The sequence below is a fragment of the Sturnira hondurensis genome, unplaced genomic scaffold, assembly GCF_014824575.4.
Source record: "Sturnira hondurensis isolate 20B ecotype Veracruz unplaced genomic scaffold, ASM1482457v3 Scaffold0007865, whole genome shotgun sequence".
In the NCBI taxonomy this organism is placed as follows: Eukaryota; Metazoa; Chordata; class Mammalia; order Chiroptera; family Phyllostomidae; genus Sturnira; species Sturnira hondurensis.
Window position 1 is genome coordinate 5,526,691 of NW_028080496.1, and position 18,449 is coordinate 5,545,139.

Genomic DNA, 18,449 nt, shown 5'->3' on the forward strand with positions numbered 1-18,449 from the left:
CTGGGGTACGGGGTCAGCAACAGACCTTTACGGAAATTATCTTCCTCATGAAATTCTTTGCTTCTGTGGTGTCTGATTCTCCTACGAAATGTTTGCCCCACAAAGTCAGAAGTCTTTTCTGTCATATCCCTCACCAGATTTCGCAGTGCTAATTATCCCAGTAACTGCTCACACTCATAAAACACCAACAAAAAGGAAGAGAAGAAGGGGAAGAAAAAAAGGAGAAGGAAGGGAGGGAAGAAGAGAGGGAGAGAGGGGAGCAGGGAGGGAGGGAGGAAAAGGAGAAACTCGAGGCCCAGAGAATTTGGGTGGCTTCCATGTTTCATAGCTGCAGATGCTGGGATTTGAACCCAGGCTCTCTAGCTTTAAAGTCTACGTTCTCAACCACTGCGCCACAGTGCGTGCCCAGTAAACATGGACTGAACAGATGAAAGAATGCATGAGCGAATCAATGAATGAGGATTTGGATCCGGAACACCTCCCCACAGCAGGCAGCAAGAATTGCGCTGAGGTTTCCCCAGCTCTGTTCCGGACGGTTCCGGAAGGACGCCTGTGGGAGTCACCCAGGCACCATCCGAGGCAGAGGTGGCCACCACGCTGATTACCTGCAGGCTGCTGAAGAGGAGCTCCATGCCCTGAGCTGCCAGGAAGGCCTCCCTGCCAGACCGGAGGGTGGCGATGTGCTTGAGACAGAGCAGAAGCGCCCGGCGGATCGGCACGTAGGTATCGGCTTCGTCGCGGCTGTGCCAATCCTGATGCAGCCTGAGCAGGCTGGTGACGTAGCCTCTGTTCACCGCCCGGCGGCTGTTAGACTCTGAAACCAACGGGAAAGGGGGCGTCAGGCTCAGGCTCCCCCAAGGGCCTCACCTAAGGGTGCCCTGGCGTGCCTCCCGGAGACACTGGTTAACGCAAAAGGGAAGACCAGGAACCCTCCAGTGGGCAAAACAGGCAGCTGTCACTTTAATAGAGCGATCAGAGCGCGTCACCAGATACGACGCGCTGCACAAACACGGCATTCCTGCACAAACGCGGAATCTAACCGCGCGAGATGCCGGCAAACCCCACACAAGGGACATGCTGCAAAATACCTGACCTATATTCTTCAAAAATGTCAAGGTCATGAAAGGCAAAAAACAAACAAACAAACAAAAAATGGAGGCATTGAGCTAAAGACACTAAAAATACCTGACACTTAAGAACAACATAATTATAATTTATATCCTGGCCTAGAAAGCATTAGTAAAATTTGAATAAGGGCTGTAGATTAACCAACAGTACCTCGTCAATGCACGTTAGATTTAGATAAACAGCAGTTATGTAAGAGAATATCACTGTTTTCAGGAAATTCAGAACTGGTGCACAGAAACACTTGTAACTTATTCTGAAATAGTTGAGAAACCTTGTAACAGTGTGTGGGGAGGGGAGGGAGAAGGAAAGCGTTGCAGGGGAGAAAGATTTAATTCTTCCCTATACCTCAGTCAGCTAAGGGTGTTGCCATTGGGTTGAGCAAACTACAAGGTGGAAGTTAGGAGGGAAATGACACTGAGTGAGACATAATATCTGAAAGGTTGTCACATGTTGGAAACGCACTGGATGTTTTTGCGAACAAGAACGGAAGCCAATTCATGAATAGCCCAGGGTTTGACGCAGTTGAAGAAAGGAGCCTTCCACAGTCAGGGCTGCCCACCAAGGGCATGGCCTCTGTGTGTAGGGAGCAGAGCGGCCAGGCACCAAAAGTACCTGGCGGAGGTGGGAAATGCACCCCGTAGGGACGTGGCCTGGGCTTTCCCACACCAGCTGGAGAGCGGGAACAGTGCTCCTGCGGTGCCCTCCACCTCTTTAATGCCATGATTTGTTTCTCTCCGTTAGTTGAATGATCCTGGTTGAGCCCTCTCATGAGACCCATCTCATAGGGTAAGTGGATCATTTCTTAGTTTTCCCGAGACAGAGTTTAAATTCTCTTTGGAGAAACACAGGGAGAAGAAGAGTTTAAGACACCCCTCTCGACAGTTAACATCTGCCCCTTTCCATGTTAAACTCAGGCTGCAGGGCTGATGGGCAAACAGGTACCCATTCAGATTCAGGCAGCGGATGCCCCTGGTCATCGGCAGGAATCTCGCCAGCTGATTCGCAGGCACAAACGCCCCAGTCTTGCAGTTCTGCCCCCTCGTTCCTGTATTTCCCCATTACCCAATCCGCTCACACTGGTTCATGAGACAATATACGCTTCTAGCACATGGGTGTTTAAGTGAGATTCCCCGAGCTGTAATTGGATGTGCACAAATACCAGCTCAAAGTCAGATTTTTCCTTTAGACCGTGTAAGTGCTCAAGTGAAAAAAACAGCATGAAAATTCAGTGCTTTATTCCAGACAGTTTTTCTCATAATATTAATGACATTTTCTTTTTCTCCTGCTTGTTTGTCAAATTCTAAATTGTCAGGCTTGACTGAGCCCCAGCGAGATTTTTTACCCATTTCTTCAGTTGGTTTTATTTATTTATTTATTTATTTATTTATTTATTTGCCTTTTTCATCATTTCAGCCAGCCATGACCTGGAACTGAGAGTGATGAGTTTTATTCACTCGGTGATATGTTTGTGGATGGTTTAAATTGCCTCCATTATCTCCTTTAATGAATTATTCTTCTGTATCAAAAAAATCTCTCTCTCCTTGGCTAGTCCCGGCCACAAAGCACTAGAGTTTTTTGCTGCCTAAACGAGGTGCCAGCCTCTCCAATATCTGATGTTTAAAAGAAAATTGAGGATTAAGTAGGAGGTATTAAGGAAAAGAATCGCCTGCTGAAAAGATGCCAGGATGGCAAAAACAGTGCACAGGGGCCCTGTGGGCAGTGCGAGGCTGGGGACTTGTGTCTTTTATCTGCTTCCGTGTGATCCTAATGACCTTCACATGTTGTGGGGGGGGCGGGTATTGGAAAGAATCTTTAATTATCTGAGAGGAAAAACCCTTATCAAATCCCAGTGACTTTATTCATGATTTGCTGTTAATCCTCAAGGAACGGTCAGGTTTACTAGCATCTAAAACAGCTACACCTCCAGCCCCACCCCCACCCCCGACCTCGTATTGGTCAATCTTTCCCGGAGAAGGGCTCGGGGAATTTTGCAGAAGTACACAGTTGTCTAAGACCCAACAAGAGGACCTTCATCAGACTGGGCAGAGCAAATGTACAGAAAGGCGAGGGGATGAAACGAGGGTCACGGAGAGCAGCAACTTGGAGGAATTCTAGGAAATTTGAGAGGAAAACAGGGCTTCTCCAAGGGAGCAAGGGAGTGAGGAATCGGCGGCAGGTTTCTGACACTGTTTTGGGTGAGCTCAGGGACGGGGGGTGGGAGAGGGCTCCCAGGCCCCCAACGCTCTGCAGAGCAGACCACCTGCACTTCAGTTTGCTTACATCAATGGCTTCTTCCTGAGACTTTCAGGGGCGGGGAAGGGGGAAGATCCTCTTTTTTAATTTTGGGGAAAAAATTAATTTTTAAAGATTTCCCAAGTAGATTGGTATGTCTTAAACTAGTTGGAGATGGGGGTGGGATGGACAGAGAGGACTTCTGAGGGTCTTTGACACCCCGCCCCCAGCCCCAGGCCATCTCAAGAGCATTCTCAGGGGCCTGTCTTCATCAGCCCCGCCCTGGGGGCAGCCTGACGACGTCCTCATCCATGAACTCATCCTCGATCTGACCTCCAACTCGCCCTTGTATAGTCAACCACTTCCACCTCCCTCTCCGGATTACATCCTCCTGGTGTCTTGTTTGTAGCTGATTCTCACTCTGCAATGTGATCTAGTGGTATCCTTAGTTTTACCCTGAGTCTTTTTCCACTGAGGCTTAAATGTGTCTCTTCACTGTAGACCCTACTGATGCTGCCAGCTTCAGAGCCAGGTAACAAGGAGAGAAGAAAACTGGCAGGGAATGTCTCCAGATATCAACAGTACTTACGGCGGAGGACGATGCCGGTAGTTCTATCTGCTGCAGAGCATTTGAGTGTGATCTGAATTTTCTATAGCTCTTCTTCCTCTCAAGCTGTACAATGAACTTTGCTTGGTCACAGAGGAAATGTGGGAGCCTGCGGCAGAGGGAGGAGCCGCAGCTCTGGGAGTGAGACCCACAAGCAAGCGCAGACCTCTGACCTTCCCCAGACTCCAGTGCCCCTCAGGGCCTTGCTGAGCCCAAGCCATGGGCGGACCCGACAGCTGCCAGCTTCCTTCCTGGAGCCCCTTGCACATGGCCTTGCGCTTGACCACCTTCCAGCTGCATAGCCTTGAATGTGTTCCTTCCCACCTCTATCGCTCAGTCTGTCTTGGAAAAACAACTAAGCAGAATCGCTTCCTCCTGGAGTTGAGAAAATCAAATGAGATAATACATAGAATCAGGCAGCTTGATGCCAGGCACATAACAAACACTCCATACCTGTTGCCCGTCATAATTGCCATCTATGTATTATTCCAACTTTCCCTCTGTTATTATAGACAACAAAACACCAGATGCTCAGGATGCGAATACACTCCATGACAGACCCATGCAAGAGCGGGGGGCCCGGAGCACCTAGCTGCTGATTCGGCTCTACCACTTTCTGGCTGTGTAACCTTGCTCAGCGAGTTACTCAGCCATTCCAAACTGTATGTATTTCCATCATCTTCCAGCCTGGTTGGGGCTCAAGGTCCTCTTGTCGGAAAAGGGCTACGTGTTTAGCAGCCCCGCCTTGCTGTTGAGAAGGCATGCACGAGTAAGAATACACACAAGGGTGTCAGGCCCCCATCACTCCTGAGGACAGAAACCACCTTCAGCCACACAGCACACATTTATCACTATCCCAAGAAACTCCTGCCCAGGAAGATTCAGAGCATGATCATTGGTTTCAGGAACTTCACGCAAATCCACTCCCATGAACTGCTGACAACTCGGTGAGCCCTTTTCAGGACAGTAGGCCCTTCCCAGGTCAGAGGGCCACTCAGCTGGGCTCACCCAACTCCCGACTGAAGACCCACTTGGGACCCCAGCACCCACATTCTGTAATATTGCACCCTTACAACTGCCCCTTCGGAGAAGTTACTAACTTTCAAGACAATGGCAACTGCAACTTCATGAAGCAATAGACTTGCTACACTTTCCAACAAATGATTTCAGTGGCCTTTCCAGGAGTCCACAGAGAAGGTCCTTCTAGACACAGTAGACTTTCACCAAGACTTCTAAACCGAATCGTACGAACACGCAGCAGCCGACGTTGCCCTCACAGCACCAGTTACCATCATGGAGTGTTTATTTACTGGGAGTTCCCTGTGTGCTCAGCACTGGGCTAATCATTTTGCACAAGCATCTCTCTTAGCTCACAGAAATGCTGTGAGATAAGCAATATTTTCCTCCCTTCACAAAGGAAGACAGACAGGCGGAGAGAAGTTAAACAACCTGCGGTCCCAAGAGCTTAGCAGGGGCATATCCTGGATTCAAATGGAATCCCCGTCTGCCTCCAAGCTGACTTCCCGGGTTGTTATCCCCAAAGCTCTTCGTGCTGGTGAGCAGAGTTTACACGTTTCTGTATCCAGATTAAGACCTTGAGCTGTCAGCAGGAGAACCAGCTTCCTGAGGAAGGTTTCCGAAAGGCTAATGGAGAGAAAGCCAGTGGAAATCCAAGGCGCCAGAGACTCGTAGGGAGAGGCAGCCAAAATGAACTTGGCTGCATCCCTCCACCCAGCCTCCCTCATCCATTTTCCCTGCCCCTCCCCCAGGCCTCTAAAACTGTGGGGGGGGGGGTTGATTTTTTAATAGGAAACTCAGGAAGCCTTGAAGGTTCAAATAAATGGCGTGTGCTTCTTCCGTTTACTGGAGGAGACAGAGAGGAGTCTCCCAGACCCCCAGCCTGAGGCTGCGGGAGGCCAGGCCCAAAGTCCTGCCCCGGCTGAACGTGAGCGCAAGGCCCCTGCGAAGGAGAGAAGGGCTCAGCCCTCACTGCTCCCTCCCCAGCAGCTGCAGCAGTGGCTCCTTCAACAAAGAAGCAGCAGCAATATCCCCACTGAAATACAACTAATCTTCATGTCACTGGTAATGGAAATTACACTCGATTATTATTAGCTCAAATAAGAATAATGATATGAAATTAGCTTGCAGGTATTTTCCCCCTCTTTGTGGAATAGATGCATTTCAGTAAACGTGGCTATAAAGTAAATTTAGGTTTCAAGCAAGTCTTATTTTCCCATTGACTGCCTTCATAAAATTAAAGATGCTTTCCTAAGCTCTGGAAAGAGCGGCTATGAAGGCTGAGAAGATCTATCCTTCAGAGCACTGTTTTAAATCTAAACTCATCTACCATTTTTTTTAATCACCAACTCCTTTTCATACCTTTCCACTGATACATTCCCCAAACCACAGGCATGTCTCCACTCTCGGGAAAGCCTTCGGAGCCACAGCCCTCTCCTCCTCTGCAGGCCCCAGCTCTTCCTCCGGGCCCCAGGGTGTCTGCTGCCACACCACACACTCCAGGCTCCAGCCTCCGAGTCTCACCTCGCACCTTATCGGTTCTAAGGCATGTACTCTGTCACACTGTAGCATTTCCAAAAGTAAGATGCTTCTTACTAACGATGGCATTTCAATGACAGCTGGCAGGGTTTTCTCACTCTTTGTGGCACATCAAAAATAGTGCCCCTTCTAGTCAGCGACACGTTACATCTGGGGAAGTATCGATTTTTACAATATTGGTAGTTTGAAGATCCTCTAAAATGAGTTATTTCATAGCAAGAGGTGATCACTTAATAGGTTTGCTCTGCACGGGCAAATAAGCAGAAACAGTCCCAAAAGCCAGATCCTGCTGTGGCTGAGCATACAGTTAAATTGTTACCCCGAGCCATGCCTTACGCTCAAAACCCAGAGTACCACCATTAATTCATCCAACACACACTTACTTAGCAACTACTTTGTGTTAGCATGTGCCAGGGACTCCTGCAGGCACTGCGGGACAGCAGGGAACAGGACAGGCAAAGTCTCTGCTCTTAGGGGGGAAATGCACTTGCTAGGCCACTGTCCCAAACCTTCCACCTGGTTCCACTTTGCCATCTCCACTGTGAACTCATCAGAAGATGACACGTGAAGAAGAAAGCCAGGAGTTATACCAGGAAGGAGAAAAACAGAGTCCTTCCCCTCCTGCCTTTGTCTGTGGGTGGCATGTCCTGCTTCCAGCCAGAGCACAGAGCAGCAATGCAGACCGCAGGGAAACAAATCAGCACAGCTCTGCAAACGTCACCTGCAAACCGGCTCATGCTGCGTGACGCCTCGAGACCCCAAGTGTGCACAGAGGAAGGCAACGACCTCCGCCTCTGAGCTCCTGGCCTGCTGCCCACACCACTTGAGAGCAGAGTGCCACACAGTCAGAGCCCGGAGCCTCGTGTTTCCTCGGTTCAACTCGGCTCCTCACCCGTGACCCCTGCAGTCCTCTCCCACCACCTGGACAGGGCCATCAACACTGGGTCCCTCTGCCTCTGGGTCCCTCTGCCTCTGGGTCCCCTCCGTTGCCCAACACATCCGATTAAGGCACAGTTTGGATGCTGTCATCCCATCAGGCTCCTGGGAGACCTGGAGGGTCTGCAGGGGCCAGGGGTTGGGGGGCCAGGTGTTCTCTGGGTCTCACTGTATGGGGGTAGGGGGCTACGGAAGAGGCTGAGCAACGTCTCCAACCCCCACCACCTCCCAGAACAGCTGCACTGACTCCTGTTTACATGCACTGTGTCTGCAAAGGATTTCATTTAAAAATTAAAATGGTTTTGTTTCTTTTAAAAACAGTAAAATATTTAAAACCCTCTGGCAGTGAAGGGGTAGATTTCAGTCCCAATGTGCCAAGTACACTTTATACAATCTTGTGCAAGTCAGACTACCTCTTGGAGCCTCAGTATTTCCTCCATAGAACAGTTTTGCGACCTTGCACTGTTGACAGCTAGCGCTCAATATTATTTCTTGGGGCAGGCAGGGGAAGAGGGCTTGTCCCGTACACTGTAGCACATTTAGCAGCATCCTGGCTTCTACTCACTAAATGCCAGGAACACCCTCACCCCCACCAACATGGCAACCAGGCCTTGCTAAATATTTCTTTGACAGCAAAATTGCTCATGCTGAGAACCACTGCTACACAATAGCTAAATATTTACCTGTCTTGCAGGACTCCAGTGAAGATTCAGTGAGATAATATGTAAGAGGCACACTGTAAACTGCTATAATTAGAACACCCAGCTTACATCTTGACATGCACAAATAATTGTACCGTCAGCCCTGAATGTGATGAGGAAGCAACTGGGCATTGTCGGGACCATGAGTTGTTTATCTTTTTGTCTAGCTCTTTAAATCTTTGTGATACTTTGTCTTTGTCAGTCCATAGCCAGTCATTCATTATGCCAGAATGATACACGTTCTAAAATCGAAAACATTTAGAGCTCAGCAGTCCTGGAGGTTAACTCCCAAAGCCCCAGAATGAAAACAAAGTAAGAGCATGTGAGTCACCTCCCTAGACGGATTCTGCTGCATCCACTTATTTACTTCTTCCTGTTGAGGAAAGGGCTCTTGGAATAAACACACAGACACTGAAAACAACTACGTATCACTCAGCACTCAGAGAGTGCTACTCGCACTGCAGGAGGATGCGTGCCCTTGTGTGGTCAATTCCTGATCTGCCCTGGACTTTCCATGGGATGGCAATAACATAAGAATTGTTCTTTACAGACATTTACAAAGACCCAGCACTAAACCCCTTCACATGGGCATCACCTGGTTTCCATCTCGCTCATGATCCTCAGAAGATATCATCTCCCCTGCTCCGCTCGTGAGGACACGACAGCACAGCATCAGGGAGTCTGCCCAGGGTGTGCACAGCCTCATGGGAGCCGGCACCGAGACCACCGCTCAAACACTGTTCTCCACCGTGTCTTATCCTTTCAGAGGGTAAGAGGTCTGAGCTTTTAGCAAACACGCACCACCTTCACTCATGACCCTGAGCCTCCCTGAACACATTCACACTGTTGCCAAAGCAACGCCATGGCCAAAGTCTGCAGGCAGTCAGTCAGGGAACTAGATCACCAAAGACCGCAGGCTGCTGGGATGAAAGAACCAGGACTGGTCCCCTTTTATTACAGTACTGTATGTGGCCATGTTTTGTGTCAAGAAGGAGAAACTCAGCACCATCGCCCACTGCTCTGTATGGGTGTCTCAGGAGGTCCTGGCCACCCTGAGAAGGCGGGCCAGCATCCTGCCAACCATGCTAACCCCACTGGAAACGGACTCTCCTTGTCTAACTAGGGCCTGTTTCATTAAGCATCTTGGCCCAAGAAGCTCCACATGTATTTCATTACAGCTTGAGGATGAATCCAATATTTTGGATCTTTTTTTCTGAATCAAACTTCACTCGGTTTTCAACCCACCTAGAAGAGGTGCCTGCCCATCTTTACAATGTAATCTCAGACGACAAGGGACTGAGCTCGGAAAGCATCCTGTGAGACTAGTTCAGAGGTTTTCACACTAGAGAACAGCCCTAAGGAACTTCTGCGGAACTGTCTCAGTGTCAGTCAAGAGCCCAGGAGACAGGAGGTGGCCCAGGAAATGCAGGCAGTCACTCACCGGGGTCTCCTACATCTGTTCCCATTCTATCAGCCTTGAATGTGTCATTTCCTCATAAGACTTCATTTCTATCAGTTTTGAATGTATCATTTCCTCATAAGTCTTCATTTTCTTTTTTTTTAAGCTTCTTCTAGAAAGATTTCTCAAACTACTCATCTTATGTTGAGCTCTAGTTTTAGGAAAAATCAAACTGAAGTCAGGTGCCGTGACAAAGAACTAAGTTAAAGTCACCCAGCCCAACGGGAGTACAGGGTTCCTGGCTCCCTGTGGACAGTGGGGATCATCTCTGAAACACGAAGACTTTCTGCTTTGGAAGCAGTCACAACCGAATCCCAACTTTAGCAGTCCACTTACTATTTGTGGGAGGTTGGGAAAATCATTAACCTCCCTTAAGAACACTTTCCTGGTATGCAAATTGGCAAGTACCCGATGCTCTGTAATTAATAGTCATGATCAGTATTCAATGAAGGTGCCCTAATAAACAGTAATTTTCTTCTCACCCCCACCCTCCTTCCCACTTCCTCAGGGCCAGCAGGAAGCAGTCATGAAACATATCACAGGGAATGAGGGCTGTGTGTGGACTTCGGGGAGGGAGACAGGCGTGTAAGTGCTGCCTTTGACCTTGGCATTGAAGGTGAGGAAGATGCAGTTATTAGAAAGGGGAGAGGGAGTTGGGGAAACTACAAGACTTGCTGCTGTTGATCAGAGGCAGGGCTCACAAAAGCTGGTGCTGGGGAAGCTCTCTGCCTTCCAACCCCCACCATCCCTGGTCAGTCATACTAACATCCCTCGGAACACAACAAGTTCCAGAGGCTTTTCCAACCCCCTCTCCAATACCCTGCCTCCTCCCAACTCCCTTAAATAATGGCTGAGCAAATGCCTCCGAGACCATCTCCTGCTAATTTCCTTCAAGATATGCAAGCTGCTAACGCTGGGAAGCACAGATAGTGTGGAACAGCAAAATACGGCCAACATTAGATTAAAATAACCTCCTGATAAACAAATTACTCACCTAAAATAAATATTGGAGTAGCATGGCCAAGATAACTAAAGGAACAGCACCACCACATGGCAGGGAGAGGAACTACATGGGCTGTTGTCTGGCCAGACTAGGTCCGACAAAGCGGGCAGGGAGAAGCAGCGAGGGGGATAAGTAGTGATCTCTTAACCTGCACTGTTAAAGACATTGTATGTACTTATGCAAAAGACAAAACTATTTGGTAGAGAGGTCAGAACTGTCAGGCAAGGGAAAAAAGTCACATTCCAAGTGTAGCAGTGGCTGGCACAGTAAGAGTCTGTGATTCTTCCGGCCCCTGTTCCCTTGCTCTCCTCCGCCCACCCATCTGCATTTGCTGCGTCTGGTGTGGAGTCCTGAAGCAGGCTCTGCCCCCTGCCCTGTGAGCACCTCCTGTTGGGTCCCATTCAGATGCTTATACAGGGTAAACCTCCTAATGCTCTTTTCAAAAGAACTAAATGGCAGATGCTCCTGCTCCCCAAGCCCCCAGATCCTTCTAATACTTAGAAAGTATTTATTTAGCTTCCTTTCAGCTTTTGGCCTTATCTTCTTTGGGGAAAAAAACTAGTCTCAGTAATCTCTTCTTAGTATGCACAGGGCTCGGGTCCCCAGAGACCTACAGACTGACTGGCAGGTAAATTGCAGTCCACAAGCTGTGCGCACGTCTCACACTCCCCCAACCTCAGTTCCCACACCTGTAAAATGGGAGGTCATGATGCCTCCTTGATAGACTGAATGCATATACAGTAGCCAACACATAGGAACTCAATAGACAGAGGATCCTGTGGTGTCATCTCAGTCCCGCAGTGTGATGGATGGAGCTTCCACTCTGCATTTATACAAAGTCGATCACAGTGGCCCATCTCAGTGTGGCGAATGCAAAAATCTATCAATATTATTTGAAGCAGATTTTTGGCTCATCCCAGAAAGAGATTGCATGCTTCTCCCCAGAAGTTGTGGTGGAAGAAGAGTCGTCGGTCTATGATCACACCATAATTTGATTCTTTTCAGGGACAGGAATTGGGCTGACCTCTTCAATAAGGCATATGGAAAGCCAATGTGTGTAGCTTAAGTCAGGAAGCCGGAAGCCTTCCTTAGTCAACACGACTGTGTCCGTGGTTTCCCTGGGAACAGCTCAATGCAAGGTGTGAAGGCTATTTTAGGGACCCCAGCCCTTGGAAGCTATGCCCAGTAGGAAAAACACATGTGTGCATACATCAAAATGTACACCTACATACACTTCCCAAACATTCGAGAAATTGATTTCAGCACGGTTAGTTTTTTAGAAGTATAAATGGAGGGATCTGTGAAAAGGTTTGACGGGGAACCTACTTCTCAGCAGAGGAGGCAGGTCAGGTGGCATTCAGAGAAAACCCTTGTCAGAGATATTCGTGTTGAGACTTAAGGAAGAAGGAGCCAGTGTTAGCTGGACGGGAAACCTTCAGAGACCTGGGTAAGTCATCCCCTCTCTGACCTTCAGTGCCCCCATGTGAAATTGAGGAGGAAGGGGTAAGATCAATAGATGTCTGGGGTAGAGACAACACTATTGCATTATAATAATCAAACATGCTAAGAGACTAGCTCTTAATCATTCCAGCCACTAAGAAGTGATAATTATGTGACCCGATAGAGGTGCTAATTATCGTTAAATGGCAATTATAGCACAATGCAAAATTGTATCAAATCAACATGGGTCACATTTATACAAACTTATATATCAAATATGTTTGCATTTTAAAAGATCAATAGTTTTCTAGGTTCTCAGGAACCCTATGTTTTGGGGAATGTCTCAGAGGCCACAATGCAGGAAAATCAGGGAGGTGGACAGTGTCCCGCCTTCTCGGTTACAAGCACTTTGAGTACTGCTGCACTAAGCAGCCGTGGAGACGTCTGCCAGCTCTCACAGTCTGACTCCACAGCCCTTCCCGGAAACTGAAGGGGAAAGGGAAACACACCGTGGGGGCAGAACCCTGATGCCAGCAGAACAGATGCCAGGCCCCATGGACACACAGTTTGCACATGCGTGTCCCATGCACCCTGCACTGACCCACACGACTCATGTACGCTCATAAGATTCCAGGAATCATGATGTCAACCACGGTGGAACATAAAACTACCATTCTGAAAATTCCTCATAACGCCTGGAATTCCTACCAAATTCTTGGGGTTGGGGGACATTTCAAAAATGGCCCCTTCCCTGACACTTCACAGGAGAGCAAGTCCCCCCTCATGGCACTGCTGATTGCCGAGCCCGGCTGACAGCTGTCCCTGCGAGCCAGCCAGCCAGCCAGAGCATTAACTCAGAAGGTCCATGAGAAGTCTCCTGTTCCTGCCAAACATCCCATTAGCTCTCTTGAATCTGCCTCTCCTTCCTTTCTCCTACATCCCTTCCCTCACAAACTTACTTTCCTATTCTCAACACTCACCCCATGCCCCAGCTTCTGCAAACCTCGAGACTCCCCTAAATGCTAATTCTGAAACTGGAGAACAGCCTGAAATAAACCCGTCATCCCCTTATTAAGATCCAGGGTCTGATCCAGGAGGGGTGTTCAGGTGTTTTCCTTGTTGCAAGACTGTGACCTGTAAATCTGGGCAAGGTTAACACCAAGGCATTTTGTAAAGATTCATCACAGGAGCCGTACAAATCAGGAGCGATCTCGGGAGTGTGCTCGTTCAAATCTTGCAAGTGCCACAGCCAGGGCCGCAGTACTTCAACACTGCCTCTACACCCAACGCTCATGGGGGGGTGTTGGGGGGTGAAGAGAGAGAGGGAGAGGTACAGCAGCCAATGATAAAAGGAGAAGAGGATGAGGGGGGGAGTCAGACAGCGGTAAGGTAGGGATGCGGATAAGAGAAAAGCAGAGTGGAGGCAGAGAGCAAGAGGCACGGAAAGAGTATGTTGCTTTGATTTTGTTAGAGAAAAAAGTGGCATGTACTATTTCTTCACCAAAGCTTTAAATTTTGCCAAGGAAAGCTAACTGCTTTTGCAGAGGATGAAGTATTAACAGGTGAAACCATGAATACAGGGTGGGACTGAAGTGGGATCTGTACACGAGTGAGCAGAGAGGAGGACCTGCTGCAGTGGAAAGGCCTGGGGCCTGGCTCAGACATTCGAAAAGGACCCCCGACTGAGCAATGATTGTTAAGGTCCTACATACTGGAGACAATCGGAAAAAAGGCCTCAGAACTCCAAGCTTATTGTGCCAGCTACCACTCAGGAAGAGAAGAGAAGAGAGGTGGACGTGCCCTTGGCTCATCTCCCTCTTGCTGCCCTCCACACACCCACTGGCTTCTCCTGTCGCAGCTGCCTGATGGAGTCCCACCTCAGATTCCAGAGCCCAGCTATGCGCATTGTCACAGGAACACTGACCGTCCCCAAGGTCATAGGTGTGTCCTTCCGTCTTTGTTTGGACCTGGGAATGCTCTCGTTTGGTGATGCAGTTACAGAGGTCCGCTCCAACGCCAACTTTGACACGGAGAAGCAGGCATCAAGGCCCACCCCATCACCAACTACAAGGACTGTACCTTCAGGAGCCAGAGGTTCACAGACACATTCCTAGACAGCAGTGCCAGATGGTGAGGTTTTGATTTTTAGACTGACACCGACGTCCTGCTTTTAGGCTCAGCTGACACGAACTCAACTGGGATCCCAACTGTCATTGCATGTCAGCCCTTAACTGTGGGTGAAGACAACAGAAAGTGACCAGAGAATTCCACAGCCCTCTTCTGCCATACTACCCCAGACTAGGGGGCCTTACCATCTGTTCCCAGCACCCCCGCCATGCAAGTCTCTGGTTAGGCTGGGGGCAACCACCTGGTGTGCTGTTGTGGTTCCTCCCCAAAGAAGACTCTGCTGTTTCAACACAACTATGACCCGAGCATCGCTCTACCACACGTGGGAGCTGGCACCGGTGTGAAACCTGCTTCCTCTCCTGTTCTGAGGTGTTGCCGCCCTCCAAACCCACTCCCTTCTGCACTTCACAACTTTCTGCCATCAGCGGCCTTCCCTCTTCTGAACCCACACAAATGACACCTTCGCAGGGGCAGTTAAGATCAGTTATGCAAGGAGGGCGTTATCTCTACGTAAGGCCAATGAAAGTATTGGCAGGGAGGGGTCATCTGAGACACTGAATGAGCACCAGCTCATGGATGTGGTCGAATACACATCAGTGATTCTCGACGGGAGGAGACTTTGACCTCCCAAGGCATGTTTAGCAGAGGCCAGAACCCACTGTGTGCACGACAACGGCATCTGGCGAGTCGACACCAGGGATGCCACTAAACACCCGGAGAGGCCCAGTCCAGGCCTCAACCATGAAGGACAATGCCGTGCAAAATGCAGGAGCGTCAAGGCCGAGGAGCCCTAGGAAAGACTAAGGCTGAGTGTTTGTTTAGTGGTAGGAAGAATGGAGAACCTCGCCTCCAGCAACTCTCCCATGTTGCAAAGGACCGAAGACCCAGACAAGGGTCGTCTGTATGGACAGCTCAGCGGAACTAACAAATAACCCGCTACATCCTCCTGGGATAGCAGGCCTGCTTCACACACAGAGGACAGCCGGCCCCGCCAGCCCCTGACAATCTGTTGGCAGAGCTAGAGAGAGACTGGGACTACGAAGGTTAAGATTACTGAGCCTATGCTCGGGACGTTGGATTCGGGTAGTAACAGGGTGATACTACGGGAAGACATCAGAAATGACTCATTCATATAAAAGTTTCATCCATCACTACTTATTTCAGGCTTCTGATTGTGCTGATAACAGTAACACAAAGACCAGCAAAGACGACCCTTTCCTGCAAGGTCTGCGGTCAGCTAGGAGGGAAGGACGGCAATTCCAGCGCAGTGTAAGCAACGGGGAAATGGGAGGGACTTGGGGAGCCTAGAGAGATGGTGAACCTGGCCTTGGCAGCCACAGGAATGACAGGCCTGTCGAATCTCGGAGGAAATGATGCCTGAGCTGAGCTCTGGAGGGAAAGCAGGCCTTGGAAACTCAGACAGCAGAGCCCCTGGCACAGCAGCCTGTTTGCTCAGCACGGCATCTGTGCTGAAATAGCCGGTATTTTCACTGGCTGTTACAGGTTCCTCCAGCCCCGGGCACCATGTTTCAGATGGAAATAGTAACTGGCACATCACTACCTTCAGATTTTTGCACATGGTAGATACATTGTAAATCAGGATACTCAGCTCTGAGCTCATGGCTAACAGAGGTGTTTCACTTCCCATGGAATCTCACAGGCTCCGCTGGCCAGCCCAGGCTGGGGTGCAGGAGAAATTCACTTTCCGTGGCTCTGCATTCCCAGGCTGGCTTAACCGGCTCTTCTCAGCACCTTTAATTCCTGCAGTCCAAGAACCCCCTCACCTCACTGCCCCAAACACCTAGAGTTACAATGGGAGCAACAGAGGAAGTGGGTACATGGTGAGAACCCAGACGTCACACCTGAGGCGAGTCCAGTCTGAAGGAGGCCCTGTTCTCTCCCCATAACCCTCGGGGAGAGTTAGCTTTTCTATCCCCTCTGTCTTAAAGGCTTCCTTCTCCACTCCTAGCCCTCCCAACCTCTTCTAAGCACCTTCACTCTGCCTGCAGGTCTGAAAGCTGGGGGAAGACTTGGGCATTGTATCGGGTTCCAATAAGCCATGTGCACTCAGATTCATCCCCCCGCCTCCCCCCGCCTCCCCCCGCCTCCAGTCTACAAAGGGAGTCACTGTGTGATATGTTTCTCTCTCTGTGCTCACAGTTAACAGGGATGTGTGGCTGGGGAAAGAAGGTGTTTTCATTTTTATTTATTTATTTATAAGTTTTATTAATGTTCACCTCTTACCCACAGGCCTTGGGCTCCCTATAGAGAAACAAACAGCACAATTGAAACAGCTGGTTTCTAAGCTGCCAAATTAAAATAGATGAAGAGGTAAGGAGGGGGGAAATAAAAACATTAAGCTCATACTTCTGCACTCCCAAGTGCACGGTGCCTTCTACTGTGTTGCACACACAAAATCGACTCCCAATGTAATTAGACTAGTGCTACCAGGCAAGGGAAAAAAATCCTCAAATTATTCAGACCCCCAGAGTTATTCTTCTGCAATTACTCAAGTAACTCAGAGAAGAGCCAAGGTTTTAGTATAAATTTGTTACTAGCATCTACATGCTTCCAGCAATTGCCAACACCCCGCCCCAAATTGCAGAGTCAGGAGCTAAGCTGGGAACCAAACCGGAGCACCCTGCCTCTCACCCACTGCCTTCACCTCTTCTTCTCTAGCACAGTCTCACTGGAGACTTACGCCCACAGTCCTTACAGGACCTGGAGCTTATGCCCACAGTCCTTACGGGCTGCTGGGCCTATCACAAGGAGCTAGAGTTCTTCAGGCCCCGCAGGCAATGCGCTCCCTTTAGACTCAACACTCTTAGCTGCACCACATACAGGCACGCCCACAGGGAGGGATATCAGCTCTCTCTCTCTGCAGCCCTGAGCTTGGCTCAGCCATCACCTTCTCCCTTTCGCCTCAAGGACCTGGGAATGGCTCTCCCACCCTCCGGGGCAGAAATGAACCATTGAGACAGGAGCATATCTTTCACTGAACTTGGGGGGGTGGGGTGGGAAATAACCACTATTCAAGAGAGGTGCTTACTGGATTTCAGCAATGCTGCCAGAACTTCAGTGGCTGCCCTGGGGAGAGAGAAAGAAAAGTGGAAAAGTCAATGTGCAATGGTCTTTCTGTCAGACCATGGATCCCACAGCCCGGGCGCTCGAGGCAGCCACCTAACAGCCCCATTATTAACCAGGTAGCAGGCGTTCTATTGATTCCACCGCCAGCCATTAAAGAGGCGTAAATGCAGAAATCACACTGAGTGGGGTGTCCATCTTGCAAATGGGTCTCAGGAGTCCCCTCTGGGGCTAAAATCTCTTCCCCTCCTCCTCTTGCCTGCCACCTCCCACCAACTTCCAGACACTGAGGTCCTCCTTTTTGTGTTGCTCATAGCCAGGGCTCCTGCTTTATCCCTGCAAATGCTGGGGACTCTGGGCAGTGGGTGGGAGCGGTGGGAGCAGTGGTAAAGCTGGTTCCTCAGGGCGGAAAATGGTTCTGTCCTGTTATCCATCCAAACTGTTTTCTTCCATGGGGACTTTCACAGTCTTTGCGGAGGCAACAGGCACACAGAACGAAAACACCTTTGGCCCAGGCCTCAGTGAACTTTCGGTCTGTTCCCTGCCTGGAAAGGCCCCCCAAAGACCCACTTACCGAGCAGAAGAAAAGTTCCAGGTGCTGAGGGCACTATGGTGTGATGCTGGAAGGGAGAGCTTGGGTTGCTTTTTTTTTTTTTTCAATAAGAGGGATTTTGCATGACTCTAGTAACTTCTCCTTAAGGCCTGTTAACCAGATACACTCCCACCCTGACTCTGAGGGCCGTAGGGCAGATCAGAGGCTGACTCAGCCTCCCACGCTGACCCAGACACGAGGCTGAGCTGGGACCCCAGACCCAGGAACCTCACTTCCCTGGGTTTCCTCCTGCCTCTCTCTCTGCAGAGTCTCACACTGGGCCTGCCCTGCCCGGCTGACAGGAGACAACTCTCCTTGCAATGTATTATAAAATACTGAGCAACTGAGCCAGCAGAAAAAAAAAGATAACAACAAATCACTAAGAATAAACTAAAATAAAACAGAAACACACACTTGTGACAGCACTGCCTCCCCTAACCTCCAAGACGCGCTGTGACAGCAACGGTCTGTGACTTGCAGACCCCAGTGCACACCCACAGCTGGGTGACCCTTAGTTCCGCGGGAGCAGCCAAGAAGGTGAGGCCAGCTGTCGGGGATGGGCTGCTTCATCGTCCTTCCCAACC

At 49.6% G+C, this 18,449-nt stretch overlaps 1 protein-coding gene across 1 annotated transcript in view; it reads right to left on the minus strand.

Annotated features, from left to right (window-relative positions):
• Positions 1 to 18,449, minus strand: part of LOC118992087 (cytosolic carboxypeptidase 4-like) — a 133,894-nt gene that overhangs the window by 36,900 nt on the left and 78,545 nt on the right. The window contains exons 6-7 of the mRNA XM_037053831.1: positions 868 to 899; positions 606 to 814 (exon numbers count right to left, since the gene is read on the minus strand). Coding sequence (XP_036909726.1) covers positions 606 to 814; positions 868 to 899 — 241 coding nt within the window. The remainder of the gene's footprint in view (positions 1 to 605; positions 815 to 867; positions 900 to 18,449) is intronic.